The 23,450-nt window shown below is 44.2% G+C and overlaps 1 protein-coding gene across 3 annotated transcripts; it reads left to right on the top strand.

Moving 5' to 3' along the window:
- The first annotated feature begins 25 nt into the window (after positions 1-25).
- Positions 26-22,512, top strand: Supv3l1 (Suv3 like RNA helicase). 3 transcript variants are annotated; one of them, XM_048451637.3, is made up of 15 exons: positions 28-350; positions 1,995-2,072; positions 2,649-2,756; positions 5,344-5,458; positions 6,884-7,052; positions 9,199-9,310; positions 11,868-11,945; positions 13,653-13,744; positions 15,357-15,537; positions 15,659-15,752; positions 17,203-17,422; positions 18,684-18,764; positions 19,149-19,325; positions 20,851-20,999; positions 22,018-22,512. In XM_048451637.3, exons 1-15 carry the CDS (start codon positions 77-79, stop codon positions 22,430-22,432), a joined length of 2,343 nt encoding a protein of 780 aa, XP_048307594.2. In that variant the 5' UTR covers positions 28-76; the 3' UTR covers positions 22,433-22,512. The 3 variants fall into 3 exon arrangements, with proteins under 3 accessions (XP_085535828.1, XP_048307594.2, XP_048307595.2); XM_048451638.3 differs by lacking the exon at positions 28-350 and adding an exon at positions 451-717; XM_085679702.2 differs by lacking the exon at positions 20,851-20,999 and having other exon boundaries at positions 26-350; positions 22,018-22,264.
- Positions 22,513-23,450: the final 938 nt, after the last annotated feature.

The following is a 23,450-nucleotide window of genomic DNA, read 5'->3' as shown; positions in this document are numbered from 1 at the left end:
CGGGCGCCCAACGTGCGTCACTGATCAGCGCCCAGTCGCCGGGGTTCTCCCGGCTCGGGTTAGAGCCGCGGTCTCGATGTCCTTTCCTCGGTGTGCCCTGCTGTGGGCTCGGCTCCCGGCGGGGCGCGGGGCTGGGTCTCGGGCGGCCACCTGCTCCGCCCTTCGCGCCCTCGCGGGGCCTTTCCCCGGGGCTCCAGGACGCGTCCCCAGCCTGGCCGCTTCCTCCTCCTCTGCCTCTGGTGGCTCCAAAGCCCCGAACACGTCCTTGTTCGTTCCTCTGACAGTGAAACCTCAGGGTCCCAGCGCCGACGGCGACGTGGGCGCCGAGCTCACTCGGCCTTTGGACAAGAGTGAGTGTTGGAGCCGCCGGTCGAAGCGGCAGTGATGAGCATCGGGCCTGCAGGGTGCAGTGCAAACTAGTGATTCTTACCTCCCTTTATAAGGGACATTGACCCTTCCCGTCCCTCCTCTGAGTGGTTAAACTCTATCTCTTGGATTGAGAGGGTTAAGAAAAGTTTAATACTTAAGTGATGCGCCGCTTGCCCTTCTCGGGTCCTTAGAGGGCATGAAGGGATGACAGTGAGGACTTTTAGAATTCTTTGCCATTGACTGGACGCGGATGTCTAACAATGTTAAAATGCCGTCCTGTTACCAAGACGACGAGTCTCAGATCCTGATTTCTCCATAAATGTACTCTCCCACGAGGTTGACAGGCAGGTAAATACAAGATAAAAGTTGATAAGAAAAAGTGTCCTTTCCAAAAGTAGTAAATATCCCTACCGGCCCAGGCTCCAGAGATGAAGAAAAAAGACTTAGCATCACTGGGTGGCAGTGGGTTTTTTGTCCTACTAACTAGGTGTGGGTGAGTTTGACAAGCGTGTGATTGTTTTCAGTGGAATGGGCCTTCAGATTATATGGATGGTTTTGTTTGTTTGTTTGTTTGTTTGTTTGTTTTGCCACTGTATGATTGGGAGGATGAAAGGTTTCCTCCAACTGGATGACATTTTTGGAGAATGAAGGAACACCAAAGGTCCTCTGGGCACAAGCTACCCAGGAACGACTTTTAAGCAACTGCCTTTAATAATAACAAAACCGGTGTGTCCTATCATAATTTTAAAATAAAGACTTCATCTTGGGAGTCTGAGACAGTGGAATGGCAAGTTCAGTGCCATCCTGGGCTACAGAGTGAGTTCCAAACCAACTACTGCAACTTATAAAAGAGATCCTGTTTCAAAATTAAGTTTTGTTTCGTTTTGTTTGTTTTAAATGAGCTTAAGAATATAGCCCTGGGATACAGCACTTGCCAAGCACAGGCAATGCCCTTGGTTCATTTCCCAGTACTGTAGTAAATTAATCAACAAAATAGTAGTTCTCTCTCTCTCTCTCTCTTTCTCTCTCTCTCTCTCGTTTTCATTGTTTGCTTCTTTGTTTTTAGAGGAAGGGTTTCTCTGTTGCTTTGGAGCCTGTCCTGGAACTCTGTACTCACAGAGACCCATCTGCCTTTGGCTCCCAAGTGCTGGGATTAAAGGCCTGCACCAACGCCACCTGACTAGTACTTCTCTTCTTTCCCCTTCCTCCCCCTCAACCCTTTCCCTCCTGAAAAGAAGTCAGGCTCTTCTCAGACAGGAGACTATTCCTGATTGCTGGCATGAGCTACCATGGCTGACACTACTCCTAGCAGTGAGGTTCATCTGCCTCGGGAACCAGAAGGGTTCACCTCTTCTTGGAAGTGCTGGCTGCTCTGGGAGCTTTGGGCGCAGGTGGAGTTGGTTCTCTCCGTGTGTGTCTGTGGTGCAGCACGGCTGTTGTGTTGGTTTTCTGTCGTTTTCCTTACACTCCATTGCACATGAACTCACAAGGAGGCGACAGCTCGGAGTGTCACGGTCTTGCAGCATTCCTGAGGCCTTTTGCGCTGTGACTTCAAATTCCTTTTGCTTTTTGTGTATGTGTCTAAACTGGGAAACAGATGTTAAACTTTTATATCTCTCTTTTAGATGAAGTAAAGAAGGTCTTAGACAAGTTTTATAAGAGGCAAGAAATCCAAAAACTGAGTGCTGACTATGGACTTGATGGTAAGGCCGATAACGTTTTTAACATTTATTTTAATCATCTTTATCATTTTATATGTATCTTTTGCCTGCATATATATCTGTCTATGTACCATGTTCATGCAGTGCCCATGGAGGACAGTATTGGAAATCCTGGAATTGGAGTTAGAGATGGTTGTGAGCCACCATGTGGCTACTGAGAATGGAGCCTTCTTTTCCTGGAAGAGCAACCAGTGTTCTTAACCACTGAGCAATCTCTCCAACTCTGCCAATAACATCTTTATAGAGTTGTTACATTTACTTTGTACTTTGTTATATGTAGTCATACTACGTACTTGTAGTCTGAAGAAAAATCTCTCTCCTTGCTTTCTGGTGATCCACAAGCCCAGCTTGCAAGCCAAACTGCACAGTGCAGGAGCTGCATGTTCAGCCTGCCACGGTGTTCTGCTTAGTGTCAGTTGTAGCCCAGCTTGTAGTAAACCAGCTGTGCTCACCGAACGGTGATAGACTCTTGGAGCTTGCTGTAATGTGTCTGTGTTTCAGTGTCGAGAGCGAAGTAGAAACTGAGTCTTATATGCTTTGATTTCATGTTTTCCACAGCCCGTCTCTTCCACCAAGCTTTCATAAGCTTCAGAAATTACATTATGCAATCTCATTCTCTGGATGTGGACATTCATATTGTCTTGAATGACATCTGCTTCAGTGCAGGCAAGTGCTTAGAGATTATTTTTTAAAAATTACTTTGTGTGTGTGAGAGGAAGGAGGGAGATAGAGTTGGGGGAAGAAGAGAAGTGTGTATGCCATGGCACTCATTTGGCTGGAGGTCAGAGGACAAGTTTGTGGACTCTGCTCTCTTCTTCTAGCTTTAGCTTCCTGGGATTGTGTGACAATATCTTTCCTTGCTGAGCTATCTCCTTGGCCTGCTTAGAGGGTTGTTTTCCTTTTCTTTCTTTTTTTTTTTAAGATTATTATGTATACAGTGTTCTGCCTGCATGCATGCCTGCATCAGATTTCATTATAGATGATTGTGAGCCACCATGTGCTGGGAATTGAACTCAGGATCTGTGAAAGAGCAGGCAGTGCTTTTAACCTCTGAGGTATCTCTCTATCCTAGGTTTTTGGTTTCTTTCTTTCTTTCTTTCTTTTTGTTTTTTGTTTTTTGAGACAGAGTTTCTCTGTGTAACTTTTGGAGCCTGTCCTGGACTCGCTCTGTAAAACTCAAAGTGCTCTGCCTGTCTGTGCCTCCTGAGTGCTGGGATTAAAGGTGTGCACCACTACCACCCGGCTAGAGGATGTTTTAAAAATTTTTAATTTTATGTATATGAATGTTATGCTTGCACATAAGTCTGTGCATCACATGTATGTGGTGCCCTCAGAGGCCATAGGAAGGTATCAAATCCCCCCAGAACTGGAATTGTAGAAGCTTGTGAGCTGCCATGTGGGTGCTGGGAATCAAACTTGGGTCCTCTAGAATAGCAACTAGTATTCTTAACCATAGAACCATTGCTCCGACCCACTGAGAAGAATTTTTAAATGAGTGATTTGTGATTTTGTGTGTGTGTGTGTGTACATACGTACGTACCTGTGTGCTCCTTTGGATACTCATGCAGAGAAGAGGAAGGCAACAGGATCCAGTCTATCACTGGCTCTTCATGAACCTAGAGCTGGGCTGGTGGTTGTCAAGTCCCAGAGATCCTCCTGTCTTGCTGCTTCTCTCCCTTCCAAAGCTGGGGTTAGAGAAGTGCTGGCAGCCTTGTCCAGCTTTCCGCGTGTGCGCAGGGATCTGTACTCAGGGTCTCATGCTTGCACAGTGAACACTTGTGTGCACCAAGCCTTCTCTTAAGTCATGAGAATTTTAAGAATATATTAAAGAGCGTGCTTTCTGCTACTTCCTATACTTCATGTTTATTTCTCTACTAGGGCTTCCTTGTTTTAGAATAGGTCCTGGCAATGTATTCTGAAGTCACTGCTGTCAATAGGAGTCCTCACAGGTCACTGTACCTTTGCATCAAATCCCTTAGTCAGTCACGCATAGACTACCTTTGATCCGTGAATGAAGTTTGCACCTGATAATTAGTGCGTGACACCATCCATTTGTTTCTACCACTGGCTTCTTTCTCCTTCATAAAGTTCATGTCGTAAAAGAAAAACAAAATACTAGGTATGGTGGCTCTCTTAGTCCTGTCCCTCTGGAGGCTGAGGCAGAATTTCTTTGAGATCCAGGCCTGCCTGCACCTTAAAACAAAAAGCAAAGTAGGAACATTATTGTTTGATTTCCACGGGTATCTTGGGGTCTTAATAATAGTGTTAAATGTATTTGATGCTTAGACTTTGAGCTTGTGTGAGGCACTGAGGGAGAACCTGTTACAAAGCCAATGGGACACACTCTACTTTCCTCTTAGGACCACTAAGGTGTGGAAAAACGTATTTGGTTTTCTTTGGTCTTTGAAATTAAAAAAAAAAAAAAAGGCTGGAGAGATGGCTCAAAGGTTAAGCACTGGCTGCTCTTGCAGAGGTCCTGAGTTCAATTCCCCCATGGTGGCTCAGAGCTGTCTCATAATGAGACCTGATGCCCTCTTCTGGCATGCAAGCATGTTGTATACATAATAAATAAATAAATTTTTATTTAAAAAAATGTCTTGAGCTAGGATGTACATGTAGCTCAGGGTTTGGTCACAGGCTTAGCATGTACAAGGCTCTGGATTCAAGCCCCAACAGCCATTTTACCCAACACAGTACAAAAGAAGAAAAGTGCATGTCTCTCTAATGTGTGTCAGGCTCTTTATTTTCAGTTTACTTCCCCATTGTGTCACCCTTTGCTTATTTATACTGGAGGGTTAGAGCATGGAGCATGGTAGTTGGCAGCTAGTTTTTTGTTTTACCAGAAAGTTAAGTGAAGTTTGGAGAAAGAAGGAATAGAAAGTGGGGTCTTAGAGAAAGATGGGGCCTCTTACTCTGCAGTCCTGGCTGTGTCCAGCTCACCTCATTCAAAAGAAATGGTTTCTGTTGGGCATGGTGTTGTACACCTTTAATGCCAGCACTCGGGAGGCAGAGGCAGGCAAATCTCTGTGAGTTCAAGGCTAACCTGGTCTACAAAGCTAGTTCCAGGACACCTACAGCTACACAGAGAAACTCTGTGTCAGTAAAAAAAAAAAAAAAAAAAAAAAAAGGAAGGAAGGAAGGAAGAAATGGTTTCTGTAGCAGTGGGGTCTGAACTGGGAGGGTTGCAAGTGTGAGGTTCAGTTTTGAGTGTTCATGCGGAGCGAGCATGCTAACGCACTGTGCTCTTTTACAGCCCACGTGGACGATTTGTTTCCATTTTTCTTGAGACATGCCAAACAGATATTTCCTGTATTGGAATGCAAGGAAGATCTCCGTAAAATCAGTGACTTGAGGATACCGCCCAACTGGTTAGTTCTTGTGCTTACTGATACAGGATTTCCTTATTTGGGGAAACTAATGTTGATGCTTTTGTTTCATAATAAATTAGAGAGTCTACATTTTGTTTTTCCTGAAAGCAAAATAAAATCACAAAGGAATTAATTCTGTCAGACATTTTGTTGGTGTGTCCCTTTCATTCTGATAGAGCTTGAGTTATGGTTTCTTAGGATGGATTTCAGATAAAGTTTCTTTTGCAGAATTGTTCTATGTTGTAGTCCAGATGTCTTGGCTGACTGCCTGGATGTTGGAGCTGCAGCATCTCGGCACTGTGACGCTTTTGAGATGCTCCGGAGTCTCAAATCCTGTGGGCTCCTCTCTGAGCCCTGCCAGTTCTCACCTTACGTAGTTCTAGCCCAGCCTTGGCCAGAACCCCACAGACCTTCTCTTCCCACTGCACACGGTGACTTCGGGGCTCCCACTCTCTTCGTCTTTTCTGCCCTCTGACATTGTGCCATTCAAATTCCAGCTGCTAAAATCCAGTTTAGAGATTTTGTTCAATTGGATAGGTCATTTGTCTAGGTGGAACAAAGCTACAGACTTGATTTCCAGCACTGCATAAAGCCAGGCATGGTGGTATATGCCTGTAATCTCGGCATTTGCAAGCTAGAGCAGAGGGTTAAGAATTCAAAGTTGCTGTTATAGTGGTGCACACCTTTAGTCCCAACACTCAGGGAACAAAGGAAGGAGGATCTCTGATTTTGAGGCCAGCCTGGTCTACATAGAGAGTTCCATTATAGCTAGGGCTACATAGCTAGATCCTGTCCCCGCCTCTCAAAAAAAAGGAAGGAGAAAAAGAAAGAAAAAAAACCGGTTATTTTTGGCTAAATAGCAAGTTGGAGGCCAACCTAGGCTACATAAAACTGTGTCTTTAAAAAAAATAATTTCAGCTACTTAACCACCTCTAAGTCTGATCTCTAGCTTGTTCAGTCTCTGTGTCCTGGTGGGGTGTAAGGACATCGTCACCAGTGCTCCCTTGCATCAGGGTCTAGTCCTCACTGCCTGTTTTCTCCGTCCCAAAGAGTTGCTGCAGTATTTTGCCCAGTTTTGTGTTTGCATGTGGTGGTAGCACACATCTCCTCGCCAGTCAGTCCACGTGGCAGAAGCAGAGACTGAGTTACCATAGTCAGAAATACTGAAATTGAAGACCTGGGGAGATCTGCTTTGGGCTCTGATCTTCAGAGTTGTGGGAATGATGTAAGCATATCTATGGGACCAGTTTAAACTCATTTTCAGAACCTTGATGTCTCCAAAACATTCACTTGCGTTCGGGGATTTTGTCCTCCAGTAAGTGCTGTTCCTGATGTGGTTCCCATCCCCTCAGTGAGATTTTCAGACTGTGCTAGAATGGATTATGAGGTTGGTAGAATTAAGCTCTTCGTCTGCTCATGTTTTAGGTACCCAGAAGCCAGAGCCATACAACGGAAGATAATATTCCACTCAGGCCCCACCAACAGTGGGAAGACTTACCATGCAATCCAGAGGTACTTGTCCGCGAGATCTGGAGTGTACTGCGGCCCTCTGAAACTGCTGGCCCACGAGATCTTTGAGAAGAGTAACGCCGCTGTTAGTACACTGCCGAGTATTTACTCATTTCCTTGATCATTTTCCTCTGTGGGGTGGAGGTGGGGGTGGGGAAGAGCACACAGTAATTCACTGCTGACAAGACGCGGCGACTGTGCGTACTGAGCAGCCATCAGCTGTAAGAGGTGGCGGTGCCCCACAGCTGCGGGGGGAGGAGCTGCTGGACTCTGACATGCCACCAGCCTGCTGTGTGCTTAGTTCAGAGAAAATGTCATGCAAGGCCTGTGGAGGCAGGAGGCAAGCCTGGACTGCGTGGGGAGCCTCTATCCCAGAAAACCAAAAGAACGTCAAAGAACACCTAGCACATAGAGCGTGATTAAGTATAACTGGGTATTTTATCTAGAGAAACTTGCAGTCCATGACAAGGAGCCCACGTACAACTCTTAGGTGTTTCATCTCCCTTTTTTCTTTCTTTTAACATTTTTTGCTTTTTCAAGAAAGAAACCATCAGGTAGTTGAGCCTCCCTCCGAAGTGCTCCTTGGCTTCTCACAGTGCTTCCCAGTGTTTTGGATCAGACTTGGATGCTGTGAGCTAGACCTGCTGATCAGAACTAGAGCCACAGTTTCAAAACTGGACTAAAGCTCTTTGGTCTGAGCATGGTGTCACTAAATGGGCTACTTTTCATTGTCTTACTATGGCATGACATGATGGTTATCCAGTTTTGTTTAGATAATTTTAATTCTGCATTTTTAAAAAGAGATTACCTCTACTTTTTTTTGTATGCATAATACCTTAGCCATACATTTTAGATGTTTGTCTTTGAAACAAAGACCTGGTTGGTATTTTGTTTTTGTTTTTTCTTTCTTTTTTTTTTTTAAAGATTTATTTATTTACTATGTATATAACATCTCTTCCATGTATGCTTGTATGCCAGAAAAGGGCGCCAGATCTCATTATAGATGGCTGTGAGCCACCATGTGGTTGCTGAGAATTGAATTCAGAACCTCTGGAAGAGCAGTCAGTGCTCTTAACCTCTGAACCTTCTCTCCAGCCCCTTGTTTTTGTTTTTTCATTAACATAACTATAGAATATTTATCTGAAAGAATAGATTACTATTATTTAATATTTAGTCCACATCCAAATTTAAGCTTTGTTGGTCTGAAGAAATGGCTTTACTGGTTAAGAATGTTTGCTGTTCTCTCAGAGGCCCATGTAGGGTAGCTCACAGAAAGTGCCTATAACTCCTACTCCAAGGGATCCAACACCTTCCCTGATCTACAGATACCACACACATATGCATAAGAAAAAATAAAATATCTGAAATATTTTTCTGTGTCAGTTCTCAAGTAACAATCGCCCTGGTCCTTCCTAAGATCCCAGCTAAGTCCTTACACGGTGGGGCCATTTTTCCAGTTGATATTGATTTCGGAATTCCTCATTCAGTCTTTGTCTCCTGGAGCCTTTTTATTTTTTAAATACTGTAGGTTACTTGTAAACTAGACTTTCTCAGATTGAGTACAAAGCATCCTTTCTGCTGGAGAAGCCTGCAGTCCTGCCTCGAATGGCTGAGTACCCCAGTGCACCATACTACTGATGTTTCTTCTGGGGGGTTAATCCGAGAGCCTTTGTTCTCAAGCTTCCCTTACAGTGGTGTTCTAGATGTGGAAACAATTCATGTTCATTGAATTAACTCCGTCAGTGCTGCAATGTGCAGAGCGAGAGTGAAAGGACGCCCAGTAGGGGAACACCTGCCTGCGAAAGGAAACAAGCAAGCAGCAGAGCCAGAACTATTAGCTGGGAGTCTTGGTGCATGTCTGCAATCCCAGTATGTAGGAAGTGGAGGCAGGGGGAGCAGGAGTTCAAATCATATTTGGTTGCATAGTGAGTTTGAGGCCAGCCTGGCCAACAAGAGACTGTATCTCTAGAAACAGGAACCACTATAGTTTCTCTACGGAGGGTTCTTCTGATTGGACGTTTCTCCAGATCTATTTAATTTGTACAGCAAAGTAGATATGTGCACGCGTGCAAGTGTGTGTATGTGTGTGTGTAAATAAAAGCATTGGGAATATTTTATTCAGCTATTTGAATAAGTTTGTTAGTAGTGGGGTGAAACATTTTAAACTCTCTAGACTACTTTTTGTTACCATTTTCAAGTCAGAGATGATTCTGGGTTTCTTCTCATTCCAGGGTGTACCGTGTGACTTGGTGACAGGTGAAGAGCGGCAGACAGTTGACCCTGAGGGGAAGCAAGCCACCCATGTCTCTTGTACTGTGGAGATGTGCAGTGTTACAACTCCTTGTATGTATATGCTGTTTGGAAAACAGGATTCAGAGGGCTTAGTGTAGTTAAACCTAGAACATACAACCTTAGGATGAAAAAGTTACAAATCAAGAAGAAAATAGTACATTAAATACTTAGCGCTTTACAGTAAACTCTGTCATGCTTGCTTCTGAATGCTTGTTGTCCTTTGTCTTGGATGAAATCTAATCCCAGCACTTTAATTCTAGCACTTGAGCAGAGGTAGATGGGTCTCTGGGAATTCCAGGACAGCCTGATCTACATAATGAGTTCCAGAACAACCAGGGCTACATAATGAGACCTTGTTTTTTTTTGTTGTTGTTGTTGTTGTTGTTTTTTTAAAAGTCAGGCATAGTCTGGTTGTGTGTGTGTATATATATGAGATTTGTCTATTTAAACTGTTACATGATACTCTTTTTTATGACAAAGATTCTGCATTTTCCCTATTAAGGAATATTTAGGTTGATTAAATTTTGCCATGGGTCTGAAATGTGACTCAGTGGTAGAGCACTTGCCCTAGGTTCCACAGTTGTGAGAAAAGTCTGTATTATATACAATGCATTAATGAACTTCTGGCTTCATTTTTAAGATGCTAAAGTGTATGTAATGTTTTAATCTCACCTGTCCCCAAACAGTGACTTTTAATTAACCTGTGGTGTGTATATTCTCGAGCCTCTGCTAGTCTTCAGATTTTGTTAGTTGTTACTGTAGAGTATGTATCAGTCAGCTATGCTAAATATAGTAAGGATCATAGGGTTTTTATTAACAGCTTGCTTTTCTTTTCAAAATCAACACTTGATTAAATAGTTTACATTTTTCAGTGTGTTGTAAAAGTCATACACTCTAAGTACAAGTAGCACACACAAATCATAGGTTCTCTGCTTCCTGAATTTTAGCCTGTTTGTATGTCTTGATGTGATGAGTAATTTGTAATGTGATTTTCAGTATAAATTAGCCTTCTTTGATGCTCTCAATTCCTTGATATTTTGGGAGGGAAATGAAAGTGGCTTGCAGAACCAGTGTAGCGTGGTTAGAAGTGTTTGGGCCTGAGGAAAGACACCAGGTACTGCTTTGCTTTCCGTGATGGGCTTAAAACCCTTGAGCATGAGCCGAGCCGCTGGCCTGAGGGTCCCTCCATCCCTGCACTTGACACTCCTGAGAGCTGTCTCTCAGGGAAAGCTTGAGTCACTGAAAGGCCTTTCACTCTCAGAAGAGGGCATCAGACCCAGGTCCTCTGAAAGTGCCCTCTGTTACCCATCAAGCTGTCTGCAGTCTGATGTGGTCATTTGTATTAGGCAGAGTTGGCAGGTGTGTCTGGGGTTGCAGAGATGGGACAGATGAAGACAGTGGAGAAGAGTGGCTCCGAGTGTGGTGTTGAGAGCGAAGTGGCTTGGATTTGAGTCTCATCTCTACACATACTGTGTAATTTCTCTGGGCCTCCATGTACTTTCCTGTCAAATGGAGATAACCTCTTAAGTGTCTTTTTCTTTCCTTCTTTTTTTTCTAACTATCTTTTGTTTTGTTTTTTTTTTTCTTTTCTTTTTTTCTTTTTCTTTTTTCTTTTCTGACAACTATGAACAGATTGTTTTTGTTTTTCAAGACAGGGTTTCTCTGTAGTTTTTCGTGCCTGTCCTGGAACTAGCTCTTGTAGACCAGACAGGCCTCGAACTCACAGAGATCTTCCTGCCTCTGCCTCCCAAGTGCTAGGACCACCGCCCAGCCTTTTTAACTATTTATCATTTTACATACCCATTACAGTTCCCACTCCCTCCACTCCTTCCGCTCCCCCTATCACCCTCCCCCCCACTCCACCCCATCTACTCTTCAGAGAGGGTAAGGCTTCCCATGGGGAGTCAACAAAGTCTGGCACATTTTGAGGCAGGACTAAGATCCTCCCCCTATATCTAAACTGAGCAAGGTATCCCTCCAAAGAGAATGGGCTTCAAAAAGCCAGTTCAAGCACTGTAACATGAGGGGCGGCTTGTTGGGGTTTCTGTCCCACCCAGTACCCCACATCCAGCAACTCCCAAAGAAATAACAGAGTCTACATTTGGTTATAAAGCTGATTGGCCCATTAGGTCAGGCTACTTATTAGTTCTTATGACTTATCTTAATCCATTATTCTGATCTATGTTAGCCACACGGGCTCAGTACCTTTCTCAGTGTGACAGCTTACATGTTGCTTCTTCGGTGGTCTGAGCAGGAGTGGCAGAGGAACCTCTCTGCTTCCCATAATTCTCCTTTTCTCATTGCATCACCTCTACTTCCTGTCTGGTTTTCCCGCCTATACTGCCTGACTGGCCAATCAGCATTTTATTAAAATATGATTGACAGAATACAGACAATTCTCCCGCATCAAAGCACTAGGAATAAGTCCTGGTCCCACCCTCATAAGTTTCTTAAGAGGAACAAACCTTTTAGAGGAACAAAAGGTTTAGAGGCACAAAGCCTTCTGGAAAAGATGCATCCAGTAAGCCATGGTAATGACACTGGTGAAGGGGACTGGTGTTACAGTTTAAGTGGCTTTGTTGCTCATGGTGACTCTCTTTGTTTTAAGATGAAGTGGCTGTGATCGATGAGATTCAGATGATTAGAGACTCAGGCAGAGGATGGGCCTGGACCAGAGCACTGCTAGGTGAGTGTTCTTACTGCTCCAGCCAGCTGCTGCCTCTCCTTCTGAGAAAAGTTAATCAGAAAGTCATGTGTATAAGCTTTTATATTATTTAAATATTACTCTAAGAATGAAAAAAATCCTGTTTGTGAGTTATAAAATTAACACAACCAAGTAACTCAAATAGAAGTTTTTGAATCTCTGAGGATATAACCCAGTGGTAGAGCACTAACTATCCTAGCATGGGAGAGCCCTGAGTTTAATCCGTAGCATCAAAAAAAAGTGAAAGTTTGAGTTTAGGGACATAGTTCATTTGTAGAGGACCTGCCGTCAGGCCATGCATGAAGCCCTAGGTCTGATTCTCAGAATTCCATAAACTGGGTTTGATTGAACATTCCAGTTATCCTAGCAGCTGGGAGGGGATCATTGTGAACTACACAGCAAGCTCGGGGCCAGCCTGGGCTACCTTAAGGAAAAGGAAAGTAAGTTTGTCTTGCCATATTTACACTGTTAATGCCTTGGTACGGTTCGTGTCAGTTTTTAATGCATGTGGTGTTTGAAGGACTTAGAACTTTGCTTTTTTCTGGTTCTCTTGTTCATAGTCTGCAGATGAATGTGTCTGGGTATTGTCTGCTGAAAAGCAGTCCTGTATTTGTTTCACGATGCTAAGCATTTTCCTCATCACCAACAGTGCTGTAGTAGGGTTATTGATGATGTAGCTTTCTACCTTTGATTTTTTTTTTGTTTTGTTTTGTTATATAGGATTAGGGCCTAGAAGTGGAATTCTTTAGGTTCACAGGCTACAAATTTGTATTGTCTGATTTTTTTTGTTTGTTTTTGTTTTTTTGTTTTTTGAGACAGGGTTTCTCTGTGTAGCCCTGACTGTCTTGTAGACCACTCTGTAGACTCACTCTGTAGATAAGATTAACCTCAAACTCACAGAGATCCACCTGCCTCTGCCTCCCAGGTGCTGGAATTAAAGGTGTGCACCACCATGCCTAGTGTATTGCCTGGTTTTTGAAGTGAATTTTCTTCTCTTTTCAAACAGGGTCTCCCTCTGTAGCCCAGGCTGATTTTGAGCTCCTCCTGCCCCAGTCTGTAAAGTGTTGGGATTCTAGCCTAGTCCCACCACACTTGGCTTGAACTGAGTTTTGACCTAGCATGCTGTAGGGTAGGCATTTTCAGATAGAAAACAAAGAGCTGGACCCTGAGTTTGCCTGTGGGACAGTAGGAGAGAGTAGGAGAGCGTGGAGCTGAGGAGCTTGGAGCTGTTTCTGCTCACTGGCCCCCACACCACCCCGTGAAGCACCTCAGCTTCCATGGAGTTCTGACTTGAAGAAGACAGACCTAGGACTAACACCCATCATCAAGCATCAGAGTCCCAGCCTCCAGTCCTGCTTGGCCTCACCCTGTCAGCCTTATTTGGAGCAATTCGAAGGCCTATAAATTTATAAAACTGAGCCGGGCGGTGGTGGCACATACCTTTAATCCCAGCAATCAGTGGGCAGAGGCAGGCGGTTTGAGGCCAGCCTGGTCTACAGAGCGAGTTTCAGGACAGGCACCAAAGCTACACAGAAAATCCCTGTCTCAGGGGAAAAAAAAATTATAAAACTGGCCTCTATCTTTGCCCCATACAAAGAAGGCTTGGGTCAGAGAGACTGAAAACGTTGGACAGTTACAATGACATTAGAAAGAAGACACAGCAATGTAAATCTGTGTGTGCTTTTGCAGGACTCTGTGCTGAGGAAGTCCATTTGTGCGGAGAATCTGCTGCTATTGAGCTGGTCGCTGAGCTTCTGTACACAACTGGTGAGGAGGTAGAGGTAAGAGACTGGGCTGCTCTCCCATGGGCTGTGCCAGAGCTCCTGTAAGTGCTAGACTCGCAAAGTCAGAACTTAACTACATAGGGAGCACACCGTGAGCAAGTCCCCACAGTATATGTGAGGTTGGCATAAGGAGACCCCTTGTTTTTATGCAGTCTAAAAAGTATTTTTTAAAGAAAGATTGAAAACAGCTGGGTGGTGGTGGCACATACCTTTTATCCCAGCACTTGGGAGGCAGAGGCAGGCGGGTCTCTGAGTTTGAGGCCGGCCTGGTCTATAAGAGCTAATTCCAGGATAGGCTCCAAAGCAACACAGAGAAACCCTGTCTCAAAAAACAAAAAAAAAAAAAAAAAAGAAAGAAAGATTAAAAACAGCTTAGCAAAAAAGTAAATCTTTATTTTCCTATAACTGACCAGCATATATATACACCTTCATAATGTGTGGTTCTGATTGCGGAGCCATGGCCCTGTGTGTTCCAACAGTGAGGGCAGGAGATTTTTTGGGGGTGAGGCCAGACTGTTTTGTTGTTGTTGTTGTTTTGGCCTTAAATTCATGGCAGTCTTCTGCTTTAGCCCCCTGAGTACTGGGAGTATAGGCATTCTCCTACACACTCAGCTTTCAGTTTCCATGAAGTCTTTGGGGGACAGATATGTTTGTTTGTTTACTTTCTTGTGGTGCTAGGAACCAGACCAAGGGCTTTATGCATGCTCTACTACAGAGCTTCATCCACAGCTCGGGAATTTAAGTCTCTTTAGAGCTAAGTGAGCCAGACTATTGAATTTGGGCTCAGCCTAAGCCTGCAGTGTTTAGTCCTCTGTATCTCACGTTGGAACCTTTGTTATTTATGTAATTGCCACATCTAGTTTGTGCCCATTTTGCAGATGTGGAGTAGGGAGAAACTAGTTTCCATTAGAAACTGCCCAGAATTCAGAATTCCTTAATAAGATTGTAAGGTTGTGTCTGTTACTTTTCTCATTGCTGTGGCAAATCGATGAAGTATATGCAGGAAGGAAGGTGCTCAGCCAGCTTTGCTTTTTATCCTCTCCAAACCCCAGCCACAGGATGGTGTTACTCACATTTAAGGTGGGTGCTGTTACACCCTTTGGCAAACACTCTCATAAGACATACCCAGAGATACGTTTCTGTGGTGACAGTGAAGATTAGCTTTAAGTTGACCTGTAACAATTTCATGCTGTCTTTGAGGGAGATAGGGTAGAATGTAGTGGGGGAAATTTCGGATTCAAATCCTGCACTTCGCTGCGCTGGGCCCTGTCTGCAGCTGACCACAAGAGGCAGAAAAGCTCTATCTCATCTTTTACGGGATTGTTTTACTCTGTCATAAAATGGGAATAGCAGCCCATAATCTTCCTGAAGCTGCTACGCTGTCCTGAAAATCAGTGTACGTTAGACTTCTTTAGGGCTGTCGACACGATAACATGGACTTAGCAGTGTAAGAATTGAAGGCAGCACAGCAGCCAGATTAATGCTGCTGTGGTTTGCTCCTGAGAGTCGGTTCTTAACCCGCCTTTTGTTAGTCGACTGCCTTGCAAGCTTTTCAGTGACCTGGCACTGACTTGGCTGTGTTCCTTTTCTGTGTGTGTCTTTATTGCAGGTCCACAAATATGAAAGGCTCACCCCCATTTCCGTGCTGGATCATGCACTAGAGTCTTTAGATAACCTTCAGCCTGGGGACTGCATTGTCTGTTTTAGCAAGAATGATATTTATTCTGTGAGCCGACAGATTGAAATTCGGGGACTGGAATCCGCTGTTATATACGGCAGCCTCCCACCTGGTAATAATTGGCCTTTACTGTGCCTGGGTGTAAAATCTCTTACATTTTCTATTTAGGTTGGGATATGTTTAGAAAGCATAGTAAGCAAAAAGATGAAATTAACATGAACTATTCCTTCTAGGGACCAAACTTGCTCAAGCAAGAAAGTTTAATGACCCCAGTGATCCGTGCAAAATCCTGGTAGCTACAGATGCAATTGGCATGGGACTTAATTTGTAAGTAATTTGTTTATAATAAACAGTGAGTTAGATGGCAGGTTTTGTTGTTGTTGTTTGGTTGGGTTATTTTTTTTTTCAGTTTTCTAATCGATTAGAATTAATAATGTAGATTTAAGCTTTATCTTTTTATACTTGTTTGGGAAATAAAAAAGAATATCACAGAACACTGGGGTTTGGAGCACCCCCCTACTAGGGAAGTCAGTTGTTCCCTTGCTGTGTTTTAGGTTTCTTAGTCATACGGTGTCCCGAGTGCTCCAGTGTGGGGCACTTACTATCGTTAGGCAGTGAAAGTGGCCACACTGCTAAGACCACTACTGAAAGTCCTTGGCAGCTCCCTGTGTGTGTGGACAGTCTTCCCAGGTCGCCCAGGCCACACTGACCTTGAGCTCTTAGCTATCACTCAGTTTGTCTTTTTTGTTTGTTTTGATTTTGATTTTTGAAAAGGATTTAAAATTTTTTGTCTTATCTACGAGTGTTTTACTTGCATGTTATAAATTTGCATCATATGTGTGCAGTACTGAAGGGGCCAGAACCTCTGGAGCTGGCATGTTGGTCCTGGAAATGGAGCTCAAGTCCTCTCTGCAAGAGCAGCCAGCGCTCCTAAACTGAGCCGTCCCTTCATTGGTAGCACCACACTGCCCGGGCTGGCCTCAGACTCCTGGGTTCAGGCAGTCTCTCTGCCTCAGCTTCAGGACCTGGGACTGAAGGGCTGTGACACTGTTCCCAGCACAGCTGACCTGTAGCACTATGAGAGTACTTTATTTGGTGTCATTTTCTTTAGCTTAATAATTTGAATATTATACAATTAGCCCTCACAAAGGGTGATTGTAAGTAAATACACAGTTATTCAGACATCTTGCTTGAGAGTTGGCCATGGTAGTGCATGCTTTTAAACCTAGCACCTGATTGGTCTAGACAGGAAGATCCCAAATTCAAGAGGACTACATACTGAGGTGCAAGCCAACCAGGGCTACAAATGAGACTGTCTTTGTTGTTGCTGTTGTGTTTGTTTGTTTGCTTGCTTGCTTGTTTTTCTGTGTAACAGTCCTTGCTGTCCTAGAACTCATTGGTCAATATGTAGACCAGCCTAGTCTACATAGTGAGTTCCCAGAAAGTCAAGGACTGTGTAGAGAGGGAGGTTTTTTTTTTTTTAATTTATGTGTATGGATATTTCCCTAATATATTTCTACGCAACACTCTTATGTGTGTGGTACAATTGGAGGTGTCATATCTCCTGGGACTGGAGTTGCAGATGATTGTGAGCCACCACGGGGGTGCAGGGAATAGAATGCTAGGGTCCTCTGGGGGAGCAGCCAGTACTCGTAACTGCTGAGCCATCTATCCAGCCCCATTTTGACTTAAACAAGAGTTAGACTAAGCACATCTGTGATGACCCAAGTGACAGGGCTGTGTATAGTCTATGGGGTCACTTTTATTTCTATTTCAGGAGCATAAGGAGAATTATTTTTTACTCCCTTATAAAGCCCAGCATCAATGAAAAGGGAGAGAAAGAACTAGAGCCAATCACCACCTCCCAAGCTCTGCAGATTGCTGGCAGAGCCGGCCGGTTCAGCTCACACTTTAAAGAGGGAGAGGTCACAACAATGCACCGAGAGGACTTGGCTTTATTGAAGGAGATTTTGAATAGACCTGTGGAGCCTATACAGGTAAGACTTAACATGTAACTGCTCCTGCTGTATGCAGGACAGCCGCTCCTTCCCTAGTCTCTTGCCTCAAATGCGGGGAAACAGAAGGGCAGCTTGAGCTGTGGAAACCATGTCAAGAAAGCTCTCCTTGGTGCTGGAGAAAGTATATACTCAGCAGTCGAGAGTGTTTACTGTTTTTGCAGAGCACCTGAGAGTGATTCCCAGCACCCATGCCAGGTAACACACTCTCTCTCTCTCTCTCTCTCTCTCTCTCTCTCTCTCACACACACACACACACACACACACACACACACCGTCCCATCAATGTAATTTAAAAGTTAATAAATAGAAGGCTTTCCTCTAGTATTTTAGAGAGGCATCCATACCTCTTAGAGAACTGTGTACAAGCGAAAGATCCAGATTCAGCAGGTTTAGTTGGCCTGACTCCTGCTGTGGGTGCACATGAGTCATAATGTAGAGAACTAGCTGAAGCTGACTAGAGAGAAAACTTAGCCCTGAGTTACACAGTTGTAAGCAAGTAAGGGCCGAGTTCAATATATGGTTATTGGATCATATTTTAAAGCAAGCTAACTTAATAATTTTACATTTCTAGAAATTCACGTTAGTGGCTTACTTGTCAGTGAGATGATATAAAGGGAACTATATGAGAGGACGGGGTGAAGACAGGCGGCCTGACTTCTGTCCCTCAGTGGGTGGCTCCTGGGCACTTTATACTCAGCCCCCTTTCCTTCCTGTGTACCTCATTTCTGGACTTCATGCGACGTTTGGGGCTTGCATCTTTTGGTTTCTTCTTCCTCCACCTCTCTCCCGCATCCTCACACTCACTGTGGGCCTTGCTTAACACTTCAGTATCTAAGAAGCCAGCTGATCTCCAGTGCAGATGTTTCTCGTGTTCTGTTGCCCATGCTGAAGTAGCTGGGGTTTCCTTGTTCTTTGTTATTCCCTAGAGAGAACTTGAATTACGAATTCATCTTCGAAGGCATTTTTGTTATTCTGTCAAATACGTATTCTAGTACTTTGACTAAACCATAGCAGAAGGCTACATAATCTGCCATTTTCATTAAATAATCCTACTAGCTTTTCTAGTTACAGTAAATATAAAATGGACATGTCTTTTTCTCTGTATTACTGAAATTCTTGGCATGGGACTCATTTGGTAAGAATTTAGCCTAATGTAGGACATTGTTTCAAAAGAAAAAAATGCCATTCAAAAGATAAAGGGGGAGACTCAGCTTACGGTTATCCTGTCTTCCTTCTACAGGCAGCGGGTCTTCACCCAACTGCTGAGCAGATTGAAATGTTTGCCTACCATCTCCCCGAGACCACGTTGTCCAACCTCATAGTAGGTGGAAGCTCTTTTAACTTTTTCTTCTAAAATTGTTGACAGCCATGTCAGTACCGGCTCACTACATGGCAGGGGTGGGTAGTCTGCTTCTGTGCAGCTGCTGTCCATGAGATTCATATTGCTGGTGAAAACCTCCAAAGTCTGAGAGTGCTGAGACTGTCAGTTCACACTTGCAAGCCCAGTGCTTGGGCCCAGGGGGCCATAGAGAGCCTCTGTCTCAAAAAGAAATGCAGGTTAGGAAGACCATGGGAGAAACATCCTAACTTTAGAGAGCAATATGAAACACGTGTCTCCTGAGGTCGCTGGGGATTGTAGAGGTTGTCTTTTGTGAACCTGAGTTCTTTATCCACATCCAGTAATTTTATATATATCTTCCACCAGGATATTTTTGTAGACTTTGCACAAGTTGATGGGCAGTATTTTGTCTGCAATATGGATGATTTTAAGTTCTCTGCAGAGTTGATCCAGCATATTCCATTAAGTCTGCGGGTGAGGTATGTGTTCTGCACAGCCCCCATCAACAAGAAACAGCCTTTTGTCTGCTCGTCCCTGTTACAGGTATGCCTTTAGCCCTATGCCGTCGGCTTGTTTCTGGTTGAACCATTTCCCTCCAAACAGTACTTTGTCCACTTGGGAGAGTACCCTAAATATAGGAAACTTTGCGAAAATTGAAATATAAAGTGACTTGGCAATTTTTGAAGGATAACCTTGCCTTATATTTGGGCCTGGATGGTGGCCCCTGTGAAGAAGCTGACACACACAGTTAAATAAGCACTTGCAGGGGCTAGGGTTTGGTGTAGCAGTGGCGCTCATTTCCTTAACTGTAAGGCTGCACCTCTCCTTCTCATCCATTGCACTGGGCTGTGGTGTGACTTGTGAGGAACACAGGATTCTAGGAGCTGAGCTGTCGGGGCCTGAACTGCCTGGTGTTCCATCCTGAGTGTTCACCTCATGCCGCTAAGTTCAGGGCTCTTCTCCAGACTTCTTGCCATCGCTGCCATAGGCATTAGCATTCTGTTTAGCAGCTCTATTTCAATTAAATCTATTTCTGAGTTTACTTTGTAAGTTATTGTAAAGCTATGTAAATAATACACACATATTTGTTATACCAAACTAACACATTATGGAAAGGTTAACACTGCCATTCCCAATCTCAGGCCTCTGGAACACTTGCTGTTAGAGTTTATTTTACATGGTATCTGTCTGCGTGCACATGCACGTACCCGTAGGAATTCCAGTTTTGTTTTGTGGATGTTTTCCCATAAATGTTATAATGAATTATTCTGCAACTCGCTTTTTCCTTTTCCCTTAACAGTGTGCCTTAGAGGTCTGTGTTTAGGTACTTTCCCAGAAGTATGTCATTGGTGGGAGAACTGGAATAAGGGGGAGGTTGTGGATAATCTTCAGCTACTTCTGTGCTCACATGACTGGAGCTGCTTCCTGTAGCCTTGGTCCTGTTTACACCATTCATCAGACAATTCCAACAAAGCAGGAGCCTCTGCCAGAGAGGGGAGACCCTGGAAGAATGCAAGTCAGCACTGCTTAGACCTTCTGTTGGGAGCTGGGAAATCTGCTCTGGTACCTCATCCCATCCTGAACTCTAAGGAGCTCAGTCTGCTGATGGCCTTGAGTGTCACTTAGCATGGTGGTCTTGAGAAATCAGTTCTCTTATCATGTGGATTCTGGGATCTGAACTCAGGCACGAGGCTTAGCACCAAGTGCCCTTACCCAAGGAGTCAGTCTTGCTGGCCCATTTTTATTTAAATAAACATTTTATGCTGAACATGGTGGCACAGTCCCAGTCCCATAACCCCAGTGCCCAGGTGGAGGCGAGAGAATCAAGAATTCAAGGCCTCTCTTTGTTAGGTAGCAATTTTGAGGTCAGCCTGGCTTGAAAAAGGCCTTGTCTGAACGAAATAAACCCTTATAAAGTAGTAAATGTTTTTTTAAATGTAGGAACATATCAAGCATGAAGGAAACCAGCTTGTCTGTTAACCACAGTTAACAGGCTGTACCTCCTTTTTCTTTCTAATTAGACCTAAGAGGATTCTGGTTGTTGCCAAACTTTGTTTTTTCCTCTCAGTTTGCCAGGCAGTTCAGCAGGAATGAGCCCCTGACCTTTGCGTGGTTACGCCGGTATATCAAGTGGCCTTTGCTTCCGCCTAAGAATATTAAAGACCTCATGGATCTTGAAGCTGTCCATGATGTTTTTGATCTCTACCTGTGGCTGAGGTACCAACCCTTTTCCTTTCTATGCTCTTAATTTTCTAACTCATGGGGCAAATGAAAGGCTTTGTGAATGAGTTTCTGCTCTTTTAAGGTAGAGGTAATTGGTGGGTAATCTCTGTTTTGTTTTTTTTTATGAAGGTGCTTAAGTTTGGTTTATACTTATTTCTGAAAAGACTTCAGGAATACTTAAGATAACCTAATGAGGATGTTGACTAGACCCTGCTAATGAAAGAGTAAGATCCCTCAGGAGCTGTTCAAAAGTAAAGAACTTCCGCTCCATCTAGACTTAATTCTCATCAAAAAATATTAGTTCTCTAAGCCCAGCGATGGTGACGCACGCCTTTAATCCCAGCACTGGGAAGGCAAAGGCAGGCGGATCTCTGTGAGTTTGAGGCCATCCTGGGCTATAAGAGCTGGTTCCAGGATAGGCTCCAAAGCTACAGAGAAACCCTGTCTCAAAAAACCCAAACCAAAAAAAAAAAAAAAATCAGTAAAACGGGGGCTGGCGAAATGGCTCAGTGGTTAAGAGCATTGTCTGCTCTTCCAAAGATCCCGAGTCCCGAGTTCAATTCCCAGCAATCACATGGTGGCTCACAACCATCTGCATTGGGGTCTGGTGCCCTCTTCTGGCCTGCAGTCATACACGCAGACAGAATATTGTATACATAATAAATAAAAAATATTTTAAAAAATTACTGCTGTGTGTGTGTATGTACATGTACATGTTTGTATGATGGTGGTAGGTGAGAAATGCACATATGCATATGCCAAAGAGCATGTATAGTTGATTCTCTATTTCCATGTTTTATGTAGGCCCTGTGACTCTAACTCAGGTCACCAGGTTTGTGAAACAGTCACCTTCCCTTCTGAGCCATCTCCTCAGCCCAGATCAAGGGCTTTACCAAGGATTCCAGTCTGTTAGCTTGTGCATTAATGCTGAGAAACTTTGCTCTAGAACATGGGTAGGTTGTTGCTGCTGGCCTCAGAGCTGTTTTTCTAATGTTCTTTGTTCTTTTCCCAGCTACCGATTCATGGATATGTTTCCAGACTCCAGCCTTGTTCGAAATCTCCAGAAAGAACTGGATGTCATTATCCAAGATGGTGTACACAACATCACCAAACTGATTAAACTTTCTGAGTCACGCAAGATTTTGAATTTGGAGAGCTCACAGTCAGGGAACCAGTCACGGTTGTCAGGAACCTTAAAGAGCCCAGCAAAAAGGACACGTGGCACCAAAAGTGCAGGGGGTAAAGCTGCAGAGCCACTCAGCCCCGGTGCCAGTGAGCTGCCCCTTGCTTCCAGGCTGGTGCAGCAAGGACTCCTCACTGCAGACATGCTGAAGCAGCTCCAGAAAGAGTGGCTGACGCAACAACCAGAACATGGCAGAGAAAAAGCAGGGACAAGAAGAAAGAAGAAGGACCCCAACGCTGATTAGGCTTTTTAATTTTGCAAATAAAAATCGATTTTAAATCCTTATGCACATGGCATTCACTGCCTGTGGTAGGATTGTGGCCATCTTGCACTATTTTTTTTTTTTTTTCACAGAACAGTAAATTCCTAAAGCCATCTAAAGTTCTTATTCCAACCTTTAAAATAGAGCGTCTTCAAGGTTTTTCCTAAGTGTTCATAATGGCCTTTCGTAGAGCAACCCTGAGACACTGCTGTTCCAGAAATCCTGCACACATCAGTTTGGGGGATTTTTAGGCCTGTTACTGAGGATGTCACAGGTGGAATTCTGTGGCACACAGTGCTGTCTATTACACCCACTACCAGAGATTGTTCTAGAAGCTGAAAAGCTGAAAATGGAGTACAGCTTAGCAGGGCAAAGACGCTTGTGTCTCTAGTGCGCTGCTGTAGCCACAGTGTGTGGGCTAGCGTGGAAGCAGTGTGACTCTGTGAAATGAGTGCACACACGTGTAGACATAAGTGATGGGGAAGGTCAGCTCCTTCAGGACAGGGCGCTGTCAGACCCCCCCCATGTTTGATGACCTTAGCTCAAGCATTGAACAGACATGGTTCTACCTTGATCAGCACGTCGTGTTCAGAGTTGCTGGATGTTCAGTGTTGGTAGGCTGCTTAGTCCCAACCTGCCCACTGCAAGTATTTCCTAGAGGAGCCTGAAGGTTTGGGCCATTCCGCCTGGTGAACTCACAGGTCATTCTGAGACTTAAACCAGTTTCCCGAGTGTCTGCTAATCAAAGCCAAGTCCAGAGTAGAGGCTCGAGGGACAGCCAGATATGCTGTGGTAGTCACGTGTTACAGCTTTTCAGGGTGCTGAGGAATTGGGGTGACATTATCTAGAAGGCAGTCTTCATCTCAGACCTCTGTCTTCATGGGAGCGAAGACTGAGAAGTGCTGTCCTTGTAGGGAACGGGGTGAGTGCCTAGGAGAGCGTGTGTGGGTGTCCTGTGCTGGACAACACCAGGTTCCAGAATCAACTTTCCTCTGTGACT

This window comes from Myodes glareolus, chromosome 18 (genome assembly GCF_982192425.1).
Source record: "Myodes glareolus chromosome 18, mMyoGla1.1, whole genome shotgun sequence".
Lineage (NCBI taxonomy): Eukaryota > Metazoa > Chordata > Mammalia > Rodentia > Cricetidae > Myodes > Myodes glareolus.
The sequence above is the reverse complement of the archived record's forward strand: the minus strand, read 5'-3'. Positions and strand labels throughout refer to the sequence as shown.

Excerpts from the sequence above, each read along its gene's own strand:
- Supv3l1 (XM_048451637.3), top strand. The coding sequence starts at position 77 with ATGTCCTTTCCTCGGTGTGCCCTGCTGTGGGCTCGGCTCCCGGCGGGG. Across the intron at positions 9,311-11,867 it reads GTGCAGTGTTACAACTCCTT|ATGAAGTGGCTGTGATCGAT; the intron begins GTATGTATATGC and ends CTTTGTTTTAAG. Across the intron at positions 13,745-15,356 it reads CAACTGGTGAGGAGGTAGAG|GTCCACAAATATGAAAGGCT; the intron begins GTAAGAGACTGG and ends TCTTTATTGCAG.